Source organism: Mirounga angustirostris, unplaced genomic scaffold (genome assembly GCF_029215605.1).
Source record: "Mirounga angustirostris isolate CCGP_5_RB_7025 unplaced genomic scaffold, mMirAng1.0.hap1 SCAF_5, whole genome shotgun sequence".
Classification (NCBI taxonomy): domain Eukaryota; kingdom Metazoa; phylum Chordata; class Mammalia; order Carnivora; family Phocidae; genus Mirounga; species Mirounga angustirostris.
In genome coordinates, this window is record NW_026991713.1 from 118,954,686 (window position 1) to 118,973,612 (window position 18,927).

General features: G+C 36.3%; 1 protein-coding gene across 2 annotated transcripts in view; it reads right to left on the minus strand.

Moving 5' to 3' along the window:
• Window positions 1-18,927, minus strand: part of SPAG6 (sperm associated antigen 6) — a 62,170-nt gene that overhangs the window by 28,387 nt on the left and 14,856 nt on the right. For both annotated transcript variants that reach the window (XM_045874296.2, XM_045874295.2), the window contains exons 3-4: window positions 18,742-18,908; window positions 15,094-15,277 (exon numbers count right to left, since the gene is read on the minus strand). In XM_045874296.2, the coding sequence (XP_045730252.1) occupies window positions 15,094-15,277; window positions 18,742-18,908 (351 nt within the window). The remainder of the gene's footprint in view (window positions 1-15,093; window positions 15,278-18,741; window positions 18,909-18,927) is intronic.

Here is an 18,927-nt window from a genome sequence, read left to right on the forward strand (position 1 = left end):
GGTATTCTATTACCTTCATACACATATAAGGCATAAAGCAGTGTATATACAGGTAAAAATACAGTAGGCCTAAAGAATGCACGCCATACTATATTACACCTACTACAGACTTTCATCCTGCCTCCGTTGCTACTCTTTTTCCTATGGTATATCTTTCTCCTCTTCCCTATGGTTGCTTCCTCTGGCATTTCTGTGCCAGTCACTGTTGGTGTCTACCCAGTAGCCCTTGTCAGTCAAGGCATGAGTAGAAGTCAACTAGAAGCATCTGTGAAAGGGTTTTTTCTCTGTCATCAATAGATACACACAGAAAGAAACTCTGACTCTTTGCTGGACATGGTCAAGTGTATGAATGACATCTACAACTCCTACATCCATCTTGCAATGATAACGGAAGAAATCACCAATATTCTGAGGATAATTGAGTATAAAATGAAAAACATCTGGGTCCTCCATGACACTGTTCAGCTGCATAACCAACCTTGGAACTGCCCTGACTTTGATCTTGTGTGTCATGTAAAATAAAAAATGTCCTTATTTTTAAGCCATTTGTACTTGATATTCTGTAACTTACAGCCCAAAACATCCTGGTGTAATCCTGTCCTCTCTCATGCTTGGTATGTTTACATATTTTCCTCTCTTCCTCTGGTCATTGGGTGTTCATTAAGGGCTTACTACGTGCTAGAAACCCGGCTAGATCTTGGGGAAGCAGAATAGAGTAAAACATTGTTCTGTTCTAGCAGAGTTGGCTCAGGGTGAAGGTACAAAGAGACCACACCAAGTAAGAGCAAGGAGTCAAGTCTGTGGAGTGGGCGGGAAAACCGCGTATGTAGGGGTGTCACAGGCAGTGTTTCCCATATTACCTCCTTCTCCCCTTTCCTGTGTCCTACGCTTCTCTATGCAGAGAAAAGCAATGGTAACCAAAGCACATGCCAATTCTGGTACATCTAAAAATTACTTCCCATAACAGAAATCTCATGGAGTTCGTTTCTAGCTCTAATTTGAAAATGAGTTTTGGTTGTTAATTACTTATCATACTTACAAAATCAAAGATCGATTTAGACTCAGATGCTTATTACAGGTTTGACCAAAGCAAAGCAGTGAATCAAGAAATTTATCTTAGGGCCTGAAAATAGCTTCATTTTCAATTTTAAATAAATCTTCAAAAATTAGTTTTTAAAAAATAAATCTCTTATGCAATAACATTCAACATAATCATTACTGTTAGATAACAAGCAAGATTAGTAGTAGTTATACAAAGAAAAATGCAGAGAAAGAAGGTTATATACTATACCAACATACTAAGAAGTTATAGTGGATTGATGGTACCATTGCTGATATATTTTTCTTCTCAATTTGCCACATTTTCTTTTATGTGATTATAAATTTTTTAAAAATAAAAGAAATGTGAACATGTCTTTTGTCCATAAATACAGCTACTGCTGCACTAACTATACCAGTATTACTATTATAAAGGAAAAATAAATATAAGCATTTTAGCTTATTTCTCAAGATGGCAGGAATTTTCTTATTTTAAAAAATGGTGGGAATCTATGTCTCCTTTAAGCATTCTGAAAATTAAAAATCTTTTGAAAATGTCTAATACATAGTAGAAATATTATCCATTTACTTTTTCACACTTGCCCTTGTGCCTTAATTTACGCCCTTATTAAAGTTAAAATTACATTCTTAAAATGTGAAGCATTATTCATTTGTAACAATTTTTTAGACTTTAAATCGTCAGAGGGAATAAAACTATCCAATAGCACTTCCTTTTTCATAAATAGTAATGAAGGCCATTTGTTTCAGACATGTAGACAACTGAATATACAGTCCTCAGACTTGATGGTCAGCTGTTTTCAGTAAAGGAACAACTGGTTCTATTGGGCCTCATGAACAGCTCACTGTTGAGTGAAGGAAGGAAGGCAGCCTCCTCTAGGGGACTGTGACATGGGTGGTCATCCGTCACACTTCTCTCTGCCGCTCTCAATTTTTCCATGATCCTTTCTACTAGCATTTGTAAAGGCTTATGTGCATACAATTCTTTGAATACCCTTAATGTGAAATTTTTGGGTGAGAACTCCTTGCTTCTCACACAGTTGCTTTTTCTTAAGAATTTTCTTCTGTGCTGTTCTTGGGACCTGGGTTTGTGTTTTTGTTTTTGTTTTCCTAACAAAATAAAGGCTGAACTTGTAGTACTCTCTCACTAAGAGGTGTGAAGGATTACAACTTCAATGGATCAAAGTCTTTAATACAGAAAAATAAAAAATGCTCAGGACACTTTAATTTTAAAACAAAAAGACACAGCATAAAGGGAAGACTTTTAAGAACAACAACACTCATAAAATTAGTACTATCTAGATAGAGCTGGATGAATGGAATATTAGAAATTACTTCATGTTGACTAGAAGAGGATAGGAATGCCCAGCAGTGTATAACAGCCATGGCTATAACAGGAAAAACAGGGATTTTGCTTTAATGGTGCTCACACTGGCTTCGACCCCTCCTCTGAATTGCTGTGGCTGGTTGTTTGTTTAGATCTGGAGGGGTGAACTCAAATGTCCACAGGGCCCAGGCAAGGAACTCAAATAAGTTAAGTCAGAGGGTATAAGAAAAATACTGAGAGGGGGAGCAGTCGAAACCTGGAAAAGTACACACACCAGCTACAAGCAGAATTACTTAGCTTGAGCCGGGTGTTGCCACATAGGAACATAGGCCTACCGTCGTCAGATCCTATGATGTTTCAAGAGAAGCCAGAAATCTGGTTTTTAATGTGAAATCACCTGGTTTTTTAAGTGTGGGCAACTTTTTTTTTTTTTTTTTTTTTAAGAACACTCTGTGAGACAATATAGTGCAGGCCAAATAAAACACATCCATCTGTGGGCCAGCTACAGCCTGCAACCATCATTTCACAACCCTGGGCTTAAACTTTATACCTTCTAAAATGACCTGTGGGAGGCTCTGGATGTGGAAAGGTAATGTGCTTTCTACCTTTGATTCTTTAAGTCATGTTTTGGAGTCATAAAAGAATCACTATAAATAAAATAAAAATAAAAATTTCAGCGTCAAATTTCAAGAAACTGATGAAAACCTAAAAGTTGGCCTGCAAAAAAAAATTAACCTAAATACTTAACTAATACTTAACTAATTTTTCTGCTCATAGCGGAGATGTAGGAGAGAAGACTATGCAAAATTAAGTGATCTAGCAGGAGAATTCATAAAAAGGACTCAAAACGAATAGATTCTCCAATAAGAAAAAAAGGAAGAAAAAAATATTATGAATTTCGCACACTAATTCAGAAATAATTAGGCAAATCGAACACCTCAGGAACTATAATTTCTTTTAACTTTATTGCTTTTTAGATTATTTTTTCAAACACCATTTTTAATCACTGTCTCTAAGCCCTACAAGTTATATTAAAAACTAAAAGAAAGTCACGAATCACCACTTCTCTGTTTATCCATTTAAAGATAGGATGGTTTTTGCATCTGGCTATAAAAGATATCACTATCATTTCAGAAATAAAGCAGGTAAAAGATACATTTAAAATTGGCTACACACTTATGATGTTAATCTTATGTTATAAAAGTCACCCCATTCAACCAAACTTTTCATGATTTGGTAAAATTATAGTAAAAGCCAAATATGGTGTTGCAGTTGCCAAAGTTGGTTATATACTGACCATACTCCAGTGTGAGTATAGGAATGTCACTTCCAAAGTGGAAGAAATTTGTCCTATTTTTGGTCTAACCCAGCGAATCTACTGCTTAGTTATCTACTGCTATGTAACAAATCACACCAACTTAGCTGCTTCAGACAGGAAATACTTACTATGTCGTGGTTTCTGTAGGTCAGGAATGTGGGAGCGGCTTAGCTGGGTGGCTCAGGCTGGGGACCTTTACTAGGCTGCCGTCAGGATGTCCGCTAGGGCTGCATTATCCGGGGCTCCACTGGGTCTAGTGGATCTGCTTCTAAGCACACTCACAGGAATGTTGGAAGAAGCCTTCATCAGGTCCTCCCCATTTCTGGGGCCTTTCCATAGGCTCCTTATGAGGAGACCTCTCCCAGAGTGAGTGATCCAAAAGAGAGAACCCAAGACAATGCCTGCAGTCTTTCATAATCTAACCTCAGAAGTCACATAACATCACTTCTGCTATCTTTCACTGGTTAAATGTGAGAGGAGGCTACACGAGGATGTGACTAGGAAGAGGTGGGCATCATTGGGGGTTGGGAGGCCATCACAGAGGCTGGCTTTATTCTTCACCAACACATCTGCGAGAGGCAACATCCCTCTGTAGGTAACAAATCTTCTATAATTCTGAGCTGAGACACAGACCTCTCCAGTTGCAGGGTGAGAAAAAGGTGGAGAGAGAATTTGCATATTATTGTGAAAAAATCTAATATATGATTTTTATTTATTTCCCCCACCCCTCAGATGTCATTTTTCCTACTCTCATTATTTCCACACCACGTCTCTCCAGTCCTCAGAGCCATTGGTCTAACTCGTACACATGGGTTGAGTGTTTGAGAGATTAAGGGTTAACATACACACATATGCTTTGAAGGTTAAATAATTCTGGCTCCTTTAAAAAGTCAAGTGAGTCAAGTAAGCCATTGATCTGGAGTTAATGGTGCCGTAGTAAGAAGTCACAATCAGCTGGGATGGACAGTGTACTTACAGGGCTCAAATGTAAAAAGCAGCTTCACAATATGCTAAGGAAAAGAAGTGGAGACAAGAGAAAGAGAATGTGGGAAATGGGAAAGACTTGGGCATGGCCTGGAAGTTAATAGGTAACATAAGATTTAGAGCAATATTTAAAACCCCCAAATTTGGCAGTTTTTTTGTTTTTGACTTCTAATGACTTCACAGCTAAGACTAAGCTGAAGAGGAGGAGGCAAAAGCTAATTGTGGTGCTCTATCCATGAAGAAACCGATGATAAATTACCGGGAATCAGATCTTTTACAAAATACGGTTTTTGTATCTAGAAATGTTTTCCTTTTGTTTTCCAGTTGCTAGATGAGTAGATAATATTGCAGCCATGGCTGTAGCTTTCCTCTGCCTGCAACTTTGCATGCTGCTTCAAACAAAGTAAACTGAAGTGGAAAGGGTGCATTTTATGATTGCGACATCCCTGGCACACTTTCTTTGCTCCAGCCCAGTTTTAAGTCCCTGCCTTCAAGTTGTTCAGGCAAGGGCGGCTGGAGGAGGCTGGACAGTCAAGGGCGGCTGGGGCTCTGCTGGACTCTCTACAAGAGTACGCAAAGAGAGGGAACAGAAAAGGGAAACAAATGAAACACTGGATTTTTTTGCCAGGTGCTTTTATAAAAATGGCCCCTGGTCCAAGGTTCTTGGTGTGACTCCCTCTGAGTGGTTCCTAGGAGCTGCCCATGGGCTTCCACTGCCCACATCTATTCCTGAGGACGGATTCAGCTCAACATTTTAATAATTGCATAATATCCCACTGAGTAAGTATATGCCATAATTTACTTAACTGTCCCCCCGCTTTAGAACATTTAATTGTTTTGTTTGATTGTGGTTTGGGTTTGGGCCATTATAAAGTATAGTGTAGTGAACCTCTTCATGCATTAAGATTATGTATTAGTTATCTATTGCTGGGTAAGAAACGACCCAAATTCAGGAGCTTCAAACATCATCATCTATTATCTCACATTTTCTGTGGGTCAGGAATCCTGAAGCAGCCTAGCTGGGTGGTTGTGGCTCTGAGTTATTCATGAAGTTGCTATCACACAAATGGTTGTATTCATTCGAGGGCACAACTTGGGGAGGATCCGTTTCCAAGCTCACTCAGCTGAGTGTAGTTGTTGGGAAGCTTCAGTTTCTTGCTGGTTGTTGAAGACCTCAGCTCCTCACCATGTGGGCCTTTCCCTAGGTTGTCTGACTGTCCTTGTGTCAAAGCAGCCCACTTTCCCCAGAACAAGTAATGAGAGACAAGTAAAGGGAGACAAGTAAAGGGAGAACAACGCCAGGACAGAAGCCTCAGTCTTTTTTAACTGGTCACCTCTGCTCAGAAGTAACCTGTCATCCCCACTGCCATATTCTAGTGGCCACACAGACCAGTCCTGGTATGACAGGGGAGGGGCCTATACAAGGGTGTGAATACCAGGACACCGGAGTTCTGTGGGGTATCATGGAGGCTGGTTTCCACTGGTCATACATACATACATCTAGAACTCCACAGGTTACACAAACACGTGCATGTGTGTATTTACTTATGATTAGCAGTTCAGAGCTACAATTACTAAGGGGGACAGTGTTGACACTTTTTGAGGTTCTTGATATTTTTAGATTAAATCACATTAAACTGCTATTTTTGTTAAATCAAAACCAATTGAATATAGGTAATTTCATGTAGGTCAACCTAATATACATCAACCTAATATGGACTGCAGAATTGTTTATTTTATATGTCTCCACCATCATGTGTCACCATGTGTGAGTTTGGCAGTCTAGGCATTTCACATATAAAGTACATTTTAGTCCTTACATTGAGTAAGAGATTGCGCAAAGTTGAATCATCATTTACTTCTACCCAAATGGTATTTTCAGTTCCAAATTCCTTAACTTACTGTATACTGCAGTTTAGTTACACTGATTAATAAACATGAATATTATGTATGACTTAAGACCATAGCATTACCACTATATTGCCTTTTAACAAATAAACACAAAACATAGGCATGCTAATTCTAAGTCAGTACTGTCCAATAAGAATGTGAGCCATACATATAATTTAAAATTTTCTAGTAGCTACATTTAAAAAGCAAAAAGAAATAGGTGAAATTAATTTTAATAAAATACATTATTTAACACAATACACTCAAATTATAATTTCAACATGTAATCAATATTCAAAAAATTTTAATGAGATATTTCACATTCTGTTTATCGTATTAAGTGTTGGAAATCTGGTGCGTATTTTGCACTTACGGTACATCTCAGTTTGGCTGCTAAATTTTCATTGGAAATAATCTGTATTTAGATTTCAAAAAGTTTACAGCTGAAAAAGCAGATTCACATACCCATGTTGTTTCGATCATACCTAAAAAATCTCCAGTAACTGAACTGGCTTATCAATTTTTAAAATTTATATTAGGCGTAGATAACAATTTAGTTCCTCAGATGCTCTAGCCACCATTCAAGTATGTGACAGTAACATGTGACTAGTGCATGACCATATTGGTAAAGCTGTAGTTTAAAATCAAAGGAGATACAGAGAAATGGCTAGTAATAGAATTATCACACAAATAGTTACATAACTGCAGTCAATACCTTTTCAAGGCCAGAGGTCCTATCTTGAGCAAAATGCTTTGATGCAATTAACTTAACACTACATTTTTATAGCAAGCTGGTTCATTCATCTACAGCCACAGATGAGAGCAAAGTAGGCCAAAAAGTTAACTGCAAAATCAGCCAGATAACATGGTAATTATACAATAATTATTTTCCCTGTAGACAATGGATTTTAATATTTATAGTAAGATAAGGATGAACATGACTTATTTCAAAATACAATCCTTTTTTTTTTTTTTTTAGGTGGAGGGGAGAGGCCGAGAGAGAGTCTCAAGCCGACTCCCTGCTGAGCGCAGAGCCTGAGGTGGGGCTCCATCTCACCACCCCTCACAACCTGAGCGGAAACCAAGAAACCAAGAGTTGAGGCTCAACCAACTGGCCACCCAGGCACCCTCAAAGCACAATTCTTATGCTAACAAAGTCCTAAGCTTTTAAGAAGTAAATTCTCTTGTAGATGTTTGTGAATGAAGTACTTTCAAATTTCAGTCAAATACACTATGACTAATGTACTTCTAGAAATTCAAACGTAAATAAAAAGAGTTTTCTTCCCTCAATATCTAAAAGGTGTTGGAAGGTTTTATACACTAGTGATTGGAAAATAAACCAAGTCTGAAAAACACTTTTGTTCAAACCCCAAAAATATGTTATGATGCACTGTTCAAACTTGATTTATTTCTAGACTAGTAGGATACAAATACCCTTCTCTTTATCTACTCAGTACACAATTTCGTGACATTTCTTGTGCAGATATTTGCACCCAACAGAAAACAAAGCCTCAGACTAAAAGAATATTAGGTGGCATCAGGTAGAGGAAGTATTTTGGTGGGTTAGAGGGCTTTCCTTTCTCCTATAACTGCACGATCAATGTCACTTCTTTTTATTTCTATGCCCAAAGTCTGTCCAGCGGATATCTGGAGGTAACAGGTTCTTAAGAATAATAAAAAGACTGCCCTTTCTGCAATGGTACAAAAAGCATAACTCTTAATTCATTTTTCACTTGATCCAATTTAGAATCACCCAGTGTATTATATATGTACTCTTAAGACAGTATAGTACATTTCTGTCTAATGTGCCCAGCTGTCTAGATGACTTTTATGCTCACATCTATCAATTTTTCTATCTTAGATTGTAAAGTCCTAGAGAGAAGATACTAGCCAACTTATTTTACTTTGAAGACATGGTAACATACACATAAGGCACATAGTGCCTCAGATACTTTTTGATGATTACAATGATGACGATGGCGATAAAGAAATTGTCAGCTGGCCTCATATATAAAGTTAAAGGTCTCAGTGACTTAGGAATCTGAGATTACAGAATGATATGGTATTGTTCTATATTCTGAATCATAAAAAAAAATGCACAAAAATACCTCAGATTTTATCAACCAAGAGTTTATAACTTTAAAAATCACAATAAATAAAATACAGAAGAATTCACAACATATCTTTTTTTCTACTAGCACACAAACTGCCCTAAAAATGACTAACAAACGAGGTTAACTACTGAGTAGTTATAATTAAAGAGTTACTTTGTTTAACACATTTGGTCTCCATGCCAAAAGAACATAGACGAGACATTTATTTTCACTTCATCTTTTTTTTCACCAACACTTAAATAAGTAGAAAACTTATTTGTGGAAATCAGTGTTAGGATCAAAATAGGTGTAACATGTAATACATGTAATCCCATATGCATCATTTGCCTCTATGCTTATGTGTTCCTCAACCCCTCCAAGATAAAAGAAGTTGTAAAAACAAAAAGGTAGTACAGAAATCAACATTATTATCTACAAGAATCAGTAAAGACAGTTATCTGTAGGGCTTTTAAACTAATTTTTAATTACCAGGCTGTAGTCCCCTTCACCCCTTCATCCCCACCACACAAAGTCCCTTGTTATCCTGAGATAACACGAATTGTCATGAATATGTGGATTTTTCAAAAGTTAATTACTGCTTCCTAAGCCTGTTCTACATGATTTGGCCTATTGGTATTTATAGATGGGTGACATGAGAAGAATATTTGCAAAAATTCTGAATTTTAAAATTCTCTTTTCTTTTTATCACCTCATCATTATATACAAGATAGAAAAGAATCAGGCTGGCCAGCTTGGTCTGGATTCCTCGTTTATATTATCTGTTTAGCAAATAGAATATAATCTACTAAGTATTTCTGTAGTGTCCAAACTGGCCAATTCCTGTCAGCACTGCTCATCTTGGCCATCTCTTCTCCTAACTGCCACTGAGCTGGGATGGAAATCTCTCATTTGATTTAGTCCTGTAGACATCAATCAAGTCTATAGGAGAAAGGATAGTCACACATGTGGAAACCAGCCATCAGGGATTAAAAACAGAGGTATCTGGCAAGACTTTCAGATACAACAAGGAGCTTAAAATGAAGAATGATGAGCTCTCATACACTTTACTTTCTCACACTATAAAAAAGAAAATCTCTGAAAGATTTTGAGTAATTGCCAAGCAGTTCCACCATAAATTGCTGTCTGGTCAGAATAAATCCTTCCCCTCTCTACGTCAGTTTCCTCATCTATATAATATGACAATTATATTAATGATTAAAATGTTTTAGAACACCTAACCAAATGTACTGTATTCCTCTTTGCCAGATTTGAGAACAAAGTTTATTCTGAGACAGCAAAAGTTTATGAGACGGCATATTTAGCTAAAGCTCCCAAAAGAAACACTTAAAACTTATTTTTGAGCCCGAATGTGGAAAATCATTCCTACAAAACCCTTGTATGGCTCCTCCTTCCTCACCCCTCCAGCCAGGCTATTGCTCTCACCTTAGTCCCAAGTGCCGCCCTCACTGCGGCCACACCCTTGCTACAAGGTCATTGGAAGCTCTCCTCGGTGAAGCTACTGTGCTCCACACAGTAAGGAAGCCAGAGAGAGGCTGCCAGTGGGGAGCAGGGAAGCAGGGCCTGGAGAGGGCGAAGCGCTCCTCTGGGCCCCTCCGGGTGGAAGCCCCGCACCTGCAGAGTTCCTTCAGGTTCCTTCAGGTTCCTTTCTCACCCGTCACACTTCCGGTCCACACAGGTCCCTCGCCTCATCCCTTGTATCTCCAAAAGCAAGACTAATCCTTGGAAACAATGAGAGGGTGACACTGATGAAGTAAATATGTTAATAGAATAATGTCACTAGAATAATGCTGCAGAGTGGGAGAATCCAGCAAGGAGGAGGAAGAACCAGCCTGAGAAGACTTTACCTCAACTTTTATTTTAAACGCCAGATAAAATATAAAGAAATAGCTTATTTATCTTCAATTTAAGAGGTACATACATCAAGAATATTCAATAACTGGTGATTCAACCACAGAAATTTAAGGACACGATTTATACAGAGTTAAAAAGAAAAGAAACCCCACGCCATTTTGGGCTGTTAGTCCCCAGTTCCCTTTGATTATCTAAAATACTTTAAAATCTACACATAGAAGTAACTTTCAGAAATTGTATTTTTCAAATAAGAACAAGTCAGATGGTGCCTATTGGTTTTTCTCTTCTACCAATTGCACACTTAATTTTTGTTTCCTAGACACAAAATGTTTTCCTTCCTTAGTCCGTAAAGGTACACTTTATTTCTTTTGCATCTCCATTTAAGGCTTCTATTTCTTGAACTGTCTAATAAAACATTCTTCTAATACTAAGAAGAAAACACTGAATGAATGTCCTCCCATTAATCTAACATATTCTATTTTTAGGAAATCATTGAAAAAGAAATCAGGTTATTTAGAGGTAAACCCTCTATTTTCACTGATTCAGGATGTGAATGATGACTTCCTTTATTGCCTACTGGGTAACAATTCCCTTTCCTTCTGAGAAATCTATGCAGTAATCTCTTCAGGGAGCTTCTGGGTCCCAGACCCCTAACTACTGTGAAATATTGAAATTACAGTGGGAATTCCAATTGGGAGCCAGATTATAGCAAGAAATTGGAATGGAATCCCTAAGACCGATCCTATTTATGAACTATAATCATTTAGCCTCAGACTCAACAAAAGGGAGATATAGAAAGGTTATCTATAGGCACCTGCCTGAGAGTATATCTGTACGGCAGTCCCTCAAAACTCCTTTGCTGCACCTTTTGAAATACTCATGTTACAATCTGTTTGCCATAAAGTTCTCTGACCAAAAGCAACCATAACAACAACCACAAAAACCCAAAACTAAACCACAAAAACCCAAAACTAAATATGGTAACAAGCTTCCCATGATAACCAGCTTCTGATTTAAAACACTGCCTTAGGGGCGCCTGGGTGGATCAGTTGGTTAAGCATCCAACTCTTGATTTGGGCTCAAGTCACAATCTCGGGGTCGTGGGAGCAAGCCACCTGTCAGCTCCGTGCTCATCGGGGAGTCTGCTCGAGATTCTCTCTCTCCCTCTGTCCCTTCCCCCCACCCACTCTCTCTTTCAAACAAATAAATAAATCTTAAAAATAAAAAAACTGCCTTAGTTTCTTCTATCAACATATATTAAACAATAGTCCTAAGGTGACCCTATTTGGAAAACCAAAATCCAGATATTAAGGAAATCATTTTAATATACTAACTCAGAATCATTCTAAGCATGACAATAGTTTTCTTTCTCCATTTATTTTTCTATCATTTTCTTTCCTTTTTGTCTCTAATAGTGTCGCCATTTTAAGAACCAAATTAAACATAACCATGGGAGAGCCTCTTCCTATTTCCATTTTGAATTTCTTCTTCAGTGCTCTTTTAAGAAATATTTAGTGACGCTGTTATGGTCAGTGGTGAACATGGGCTTTGGAGTCAGATTTAGACTCAAATTCTGGTTCCACCATTAACATAACTTTGGGTATCCTCTCTAAGTTACATTTTCTTCCTCTGTTTAACAGGGAAAGTAATACCTACCCTATGGGTAGCTGTAATCAAAATGAGATAATGTATCTGAAGCATACTGCACCAAGCCAGGCACACAGTAAGTACTCAGTAAGTGGTAGCTATTGTTTTATACATACACACACATTGAAAAATCTGGAAAGCAAAGAAAATATATCCTTAATTCTATCACCCTAGTAGCACAAACATGTATTTCTTTGTAATTTACGTCCACATAAAAACTTATTTTATATTATTTTAATTGCAATATATAATTTTATCTCTTTTTACATTACAATCATGTTTCCATATTACCATGTAAGAGTCATAATTACCTTTTTAATTTGCCAAGTGAAATTCCATTAAGTAAAAACTACCATAATTTAACCACTACATTCCTGCCAAATATTTGAGGGTTTTTGATATTACTAATATTACTACAATAACATTTACATGAATATAACTTTTTCATTCTGTGGAATTCTTCCCTTAGGATGAATTCCCAAAGCAGGTTTTTTAGAGTAACCATGAATTCTTTCATGACTTAGATTAGTTTTGCCAAACTGCTTACCACAAGTTTAAACAATTTGTAGTGCCCCCACCAACGGCCATAAACATCATGTCCTCTCCAACCTTCAGTATTAATACTAATATCTTGTATTTATTGAATATTTACCATATGCCAAGTACTTGTCTAAGTGCTTTGCATATATTATCTCATTGTGCTCACAATAAATCTCTGAAACACCTACTTTTAGGTACCATCTTTTGCAGATGAGGAAGGTAAGGTTCAGGAAGTTTAAAAGCCATGTCCAAGGTTATACAGAAACTAAATGGTAGAACTTGGGACTCAAACTCAGATCCTGTCTAATGCCACAGTGCTCTTAACCATTTGGCTATATTTCCGCTTTACTCTTTTTTCCCCCTAAATAATAGTAAGTGGGGAAAGACATTTTCACTGATGTTTTAATACGCAGTTCTTTGATTACTAGCAAAGTTGATCATTTTTACATAGTTTGTTTTAAAACTGTATTTTCTTGTTGTATTATTTGTTCGGATTATTTAGCAACTTCTGTAAAGTGGTGGGGGCAATTTTGTTCCCTCTATATTCTTTACCAATCAGGTGTGTCAGCACAAACTTCACACAAGAGGTCCATGTCCTTCTTGATGAATTCATTGAGCTGTCAGTTTATAAGAGGAGGTACTACTCTTTCCCCTCCCTCTTGCCCAATATGGGCTCAATACAAATATATTCTAGAAAGTTATCATGTCCATATCTCTTCAACATTATTCATTCATGTGATATGTCTCCTGCTTGGTTTAGAATACCCCTATCATGAGAGAAAGTAAAGACCCAATATCCCCTGAGGCGTGAAAAACTAAAATTTTTTCACTGAACCAATTTACCAACATCTTTGAGAATCCATCAGTATCTCACTTTCCTCATTCCCCACTACCATCTCTTTCTATCTTCAAATTTCTCTTCTACTAACTAGAAAAAGGACTGAAATGTGCAGGGGTTTTTTTTCTTTTCAAATTTTTATTTAAATTTTAGTTAACATATAGTGTAATACTGATTTCAGGAGTAGAATTTAGTGATTCATCATTTACATGTAACACCCACTGCTAATCACAAAGAGTACCCTCCTTAATACCCATCATCCATTTAGTCCATCCCCCGCCCACCTCCCCTCCAGCATCTGTTCTCTATAGTTAAAGAGTCTTTTATGGTTTGCTTTCTTCCCTCTTTTTTTTTCCCCTTCCTCTATATTTATGTTTTGTTCCTTAAATTCTACATATAAGTGAAATCATATGGTATTTGTTTTTCTCTGACTGACTTATTTTGCTTAGCATAATACTCTCTAGCTCCATCCACATCATTACAAATGGCAAAATTTCTTCATTCTTTTTGATGGCTGAGTAATATTCCATTATATATGTATATATTATATATGTATATAATATATATTAATAGATTTGTATTTTATTTTATTTATTTATAGATTTTATTTAAATTCAAGTTAGTTAACATATAGTGTATTATTAGTTTCAGGGGTAAAATTTAGTGATTCATCAGTTGTATATAATACCTAGTGCTCATTACATTAAGTGCCCTCCTTAATGCCCATTGCCCAGTTACCCCTTCCCCCCACCCACCTCTCCTCCCGCAATATACCAAATCTTCTTTATCCATTCATCAGTTGATGGATATTTGGGCTCTTTCCATAATTTGGCTATTGTTAATAATGCTGCTATAAACACTGGGGTACATGTGCCCCTTCAAATCAGTATTTTTGTATCCTTTGGGTAAATACTTAGTAGTGAAATTGCTGGGTTATAGGGTAGCTCTATTTTTAACTTCTTGAGAACCCTCCATACTGATTTCCACAGTGGTTGCACCAGCTTGCATTCCCACCAACACTGTAAGAGGGTTCCCCTTTCTCCACATCCTCGCCAACATCTGTTGTTTCCTGTGTTGTTAATTTTAGCCATTCTTATATTAAGATATCTGAGATATCTGATATCTCATCGTGGTTTTGATTTGTATTTCCCTGATGATGAATGATGTTGAGTATCTTTTCATGTGTCTGTTAGCCATCTGGATATCTTCTTTGGAAAAATGTCTATTCATGTCTTCTGCCCATTTCTTAACTGGATTGTTTTTTGGGGTGGTAAGTTTGATAAGTTCTTTATAGATTTGGGATACTAACCCTTTATCAGATATGTCATTTGCAAATATCTTCTCCCAAGACTGAAATGTGTAGGTTTTTGTGAATTTGTGATCCAAATAACTTGGCCATCATTCAAAACCTATCTCCTATAATGTATGGAAACATCATTAAAACTGCATCTATAGTTCACTAAGCAAAACCAGATTTACCTAATAAATCTAAATTTTAATAATCCTGTTTTCAGATATGCTCCATTACCTGCATTATGTCTTGCAATATATCCAAGTGCCCAAGCTGCAGCCTCCTTGACTCCGGGGTCAAAATCTTCCAAGCATATCACCAGCGTATCCAGTGCTCCACAGTCAACTATTACCTGAGCTAGTTGAGGAGAATGTTTACCAACTGCTTGTAACACAAAGGCAGCTGCTCTCTTGGAAAAACGCTACAATGATAAAATAGATAAAACTCAAAGTGAATTAAGCACTTATAAAACCAAAAGTTAAAACAGACCAAAACCAACATAAAAATGACATTAATATAAAGCTCAACAGCTTTCAAATCCAAAGATGAAAAACATCCTGCAAAATCATTTTTTGATGTTCCCCTATTGCTTTTGTTCAGTAACCAAACTGAAATAATGTAAGTCTTAAATTTCATTTCAAATGTTTTATTCTGAAATATTCATTTGGAAACTCTATAAAAAATATAAACATTGTATTTCCTACCAATTCATAAAATAATGAGATTTTCTGTATCTGCATTACACTGAAAAGTATTTGTTTCACCCATGGGAACTCTTAGATTGTTAGCATGTGCAACAACACTGTCCACTGACCAATTCATTTCCTTTACTTGCCCTCAGTCTCTAAGCATGGTAGGCTTTTCATGACCTCAACTAATCTTTTGGTGTCCCAAGTTATCCTGAAATAACAACCATGTTTCAAGATGCACTACCAATTGTTGGATAAGCATAAAGGCGAAACACTCATGATACATTTTAAAACCTTTCCTGGTAAATAAACTAACCAAACAAGGAGATGTATTATTTATCCCCTCTTAGAAATGCTTTTTTAAAACAATAAATACAAATGACTTACTGTTAGGTGAATTTTAAGTAATGCTTCATATTTATAAAAATTTCTATATAAAATTTTATCAGATTGAGAAATAATAAAACTGAAACACAAGACTAACATGTTTTTCTTCATATAACTAAAAAAAATTAAATGTATAGGAAGTATTTGGCTATAACATTCACTGTTGTTTCAAGGTTAGTATAATGACACCAGTAATGGTCTCTGTCTTTTATTAATAGAATCCAATTAACCCCCTATTGTAGATTCCAAGTTTTTATTTCTTTACACTGATGACTAAAAGTGACTAGGTGACTACAGCACCTGTTTTGAAAGCATGTCATTTACTTTGGCCAAAAGATTAAGATACAACAAAAATTATAGGAGAGAGGAAAAATACATCAAGTATATTTTAACATACTATATCTCAAAAATTGGTATATGTTGATGATATAAGAAATATGCTGTGTTAATAATGATGTTTTGATTTGATGCATTTCTTTAGTTTCTTAAATGTTAACATATATAGATATTAAAATATTTGTTATAAAGGTTAATTTTATGTCAGTAACCAAATATCTACTAACTTACTATAAAATTTAGAGTTTTAAAGTAGCTTTCCATTATTTTCTTATAATCATGGAAAAATAATGGTGATACATTTCCTGTTATCACCTTAAGCTAAGGTAACTTTTTATATGGCAGAATTTTCAAATTCACAATTTACTGGCCATTGATAGTCACTGCTAACTACAGTGCCTATAATTCACACCTTCTGATCTCATTTCCCTTTTCTCCTAATTTCCACTTTTCCAAATTCCTCTCTCTTCTCTCCCATTCTTCACCAAAAGAATTGCCCTTAAAAAAAAAAAAAAAAAAGTCCATGCCAGGGACTTTGTACCTCATAAAGAAGACATTAAATCCTGTGAGAAATGAGTTAAAGGACTGTTGGTGAAGGACACAGAAGCCTGGGAATCCTGCCTCACATTCTCACTTTCTCCTCACTTCTGCCCTAGCACTTTTTTGTCTCTTTACAACTAATGGACACTCATTCACATTTAGATCTATTGAGAACCTTCTTTGTGGGATACCAGAACACAGACCCTGCCCTTGAAAGAAGGAGTTAAGAGTTCAGGAAGAACAAAGTCTAACAGTATTTGACTATAGAAGGAACACCTGCAAGAAAAATAAAATTTCTGAGATTCCTCATAGAGATAAGACAGTCAGTAAATGACTCTCCAATCTATAAAAATAAAGCAAAATTTTAAACAATTAGGATTTATTTTTTTTTATTCTGGTAAAATACGCATATTTACTATTTTACCCATTTTAAAGTATACAACTCAGTGGCATTTAGCACATTCATGGTGTTGTACAAACATCACCATCCAGTTCCAGAATATTCTCAGCAGCCCAACAAGAAACCTCATACATGTTAAGGAGTCACTCTTCGTTCCCTCTGCCCCCAGCCCCTGGCAACCACTAATCTGCTTCTGTCTCTATGGATTTGCATATTCTGGACATTTCCCGTAAGTGGAATCATATAACATGTTGCCTTTTGTATCTGGCTTCTTTTTTTAGCGTAACGTTTTCAAGGTTTATCCATGTTGTAGCATGTGTCAGCACTTCATCCCTTTTTTATGACTGATAATATTCCATTATATGGATGTCCAACATATTGTTTATCCAGTCATTCTTTTGTTATAGTGAATAATGCTGCTATAAACATTTGTGTACAAGTTTTGTTTGAACACCTGTTTTCAATTTTTTTTGGAAATCTAACTAGGAGTAGAATTGCTGGGTCATGTGGTAATTATATTTAACTTGACTGCCAGACTGTTTTCTATAGCAGCTGCACCATTTTACACTCCTATCAGCAATGTATGAGGGCTCCAATTTCTCCAAATCTTCACTAACACTTGTTATTTTTTTCTTTTCCTTTCTTTTTTTTTTTTTTTATCATGGCATCCTAGTAGGTTAAGTGATATCTTGCTGTGGTTCTGATTTGCATTTCCTAATGGCTTATGCTGTTGAACATCTTTTCATCTTCATTGGCCATGTGTATATCTTCTTAGTATGTGTATAGATGTCTACTCAAGTCTTTTGCCCATTTTTAAATTGGATCGTTTGTCATTTGGTTACACAAGTAGGAATTTAATCTTAAAAATATGTCAAGAAACATATATCCTTAGGTTATGATAAACTAACAGAATGGAATAAACAGACCAAGACCCTATCTACAGGGAGGTCCTTAACTATTGTTAGGTGACACTGTACAGAAACAGAGAGTAGAACCAGACAGGAGGGGGAAAAAATTGGGGCACTCTTAGATGACCCTTAAAAGGACTGACATGTTTACATACTTGGTATAAAATGCTTTATCAAACCTTCTATTACATGTATTCTCCTTCCTTTTGTATGCTTCTCTCCCACTTGCTTCCAAGCTGTCTCTTACAGTTTCCACTAACCAGGTTTCACCTACATATAAGGATTGCGGAAAACAACTTTTTATTTGCCTAAGGCTCCATACAGCTCTCAAAGACTGATCCCACAGGTTTAAGACTCTCATATACAGAAATACTGCTTTATATATAATCCCATTAAAAATTGTGTAATCTTTTTTCTTATATTAACAGTAATGGAAAAAAGCTGCCTATCACTCCCAAAGTAAAATACCCTAAAGGTATTATTATGTGCAGTTTAAAGAATTAAAGGTTGTATTAACATCCTAAGATTCTAAAGCCTATAAGCTTACAACTGTACCCAAACTAAGCAGATTTTTAAAAATCTAAAACAAGACAAAAAAACATAACTAATTTTTAAAAAATCTTACATTCTGTTCTGCCAATGAATAAACAAGCTGTGGAAGAATGTCACCCTTCACCACTGCTTCTGCTAGTTCAACATTATAATTAGCCAGTCTCCCAAGAGCCAATGCAGCAGTCTGTTGAATTGTTGGGACCACATCCAGAAGAAGAGGCCTCAGCAAAGACATTACACCTGAGTTTAGTTATGAAAG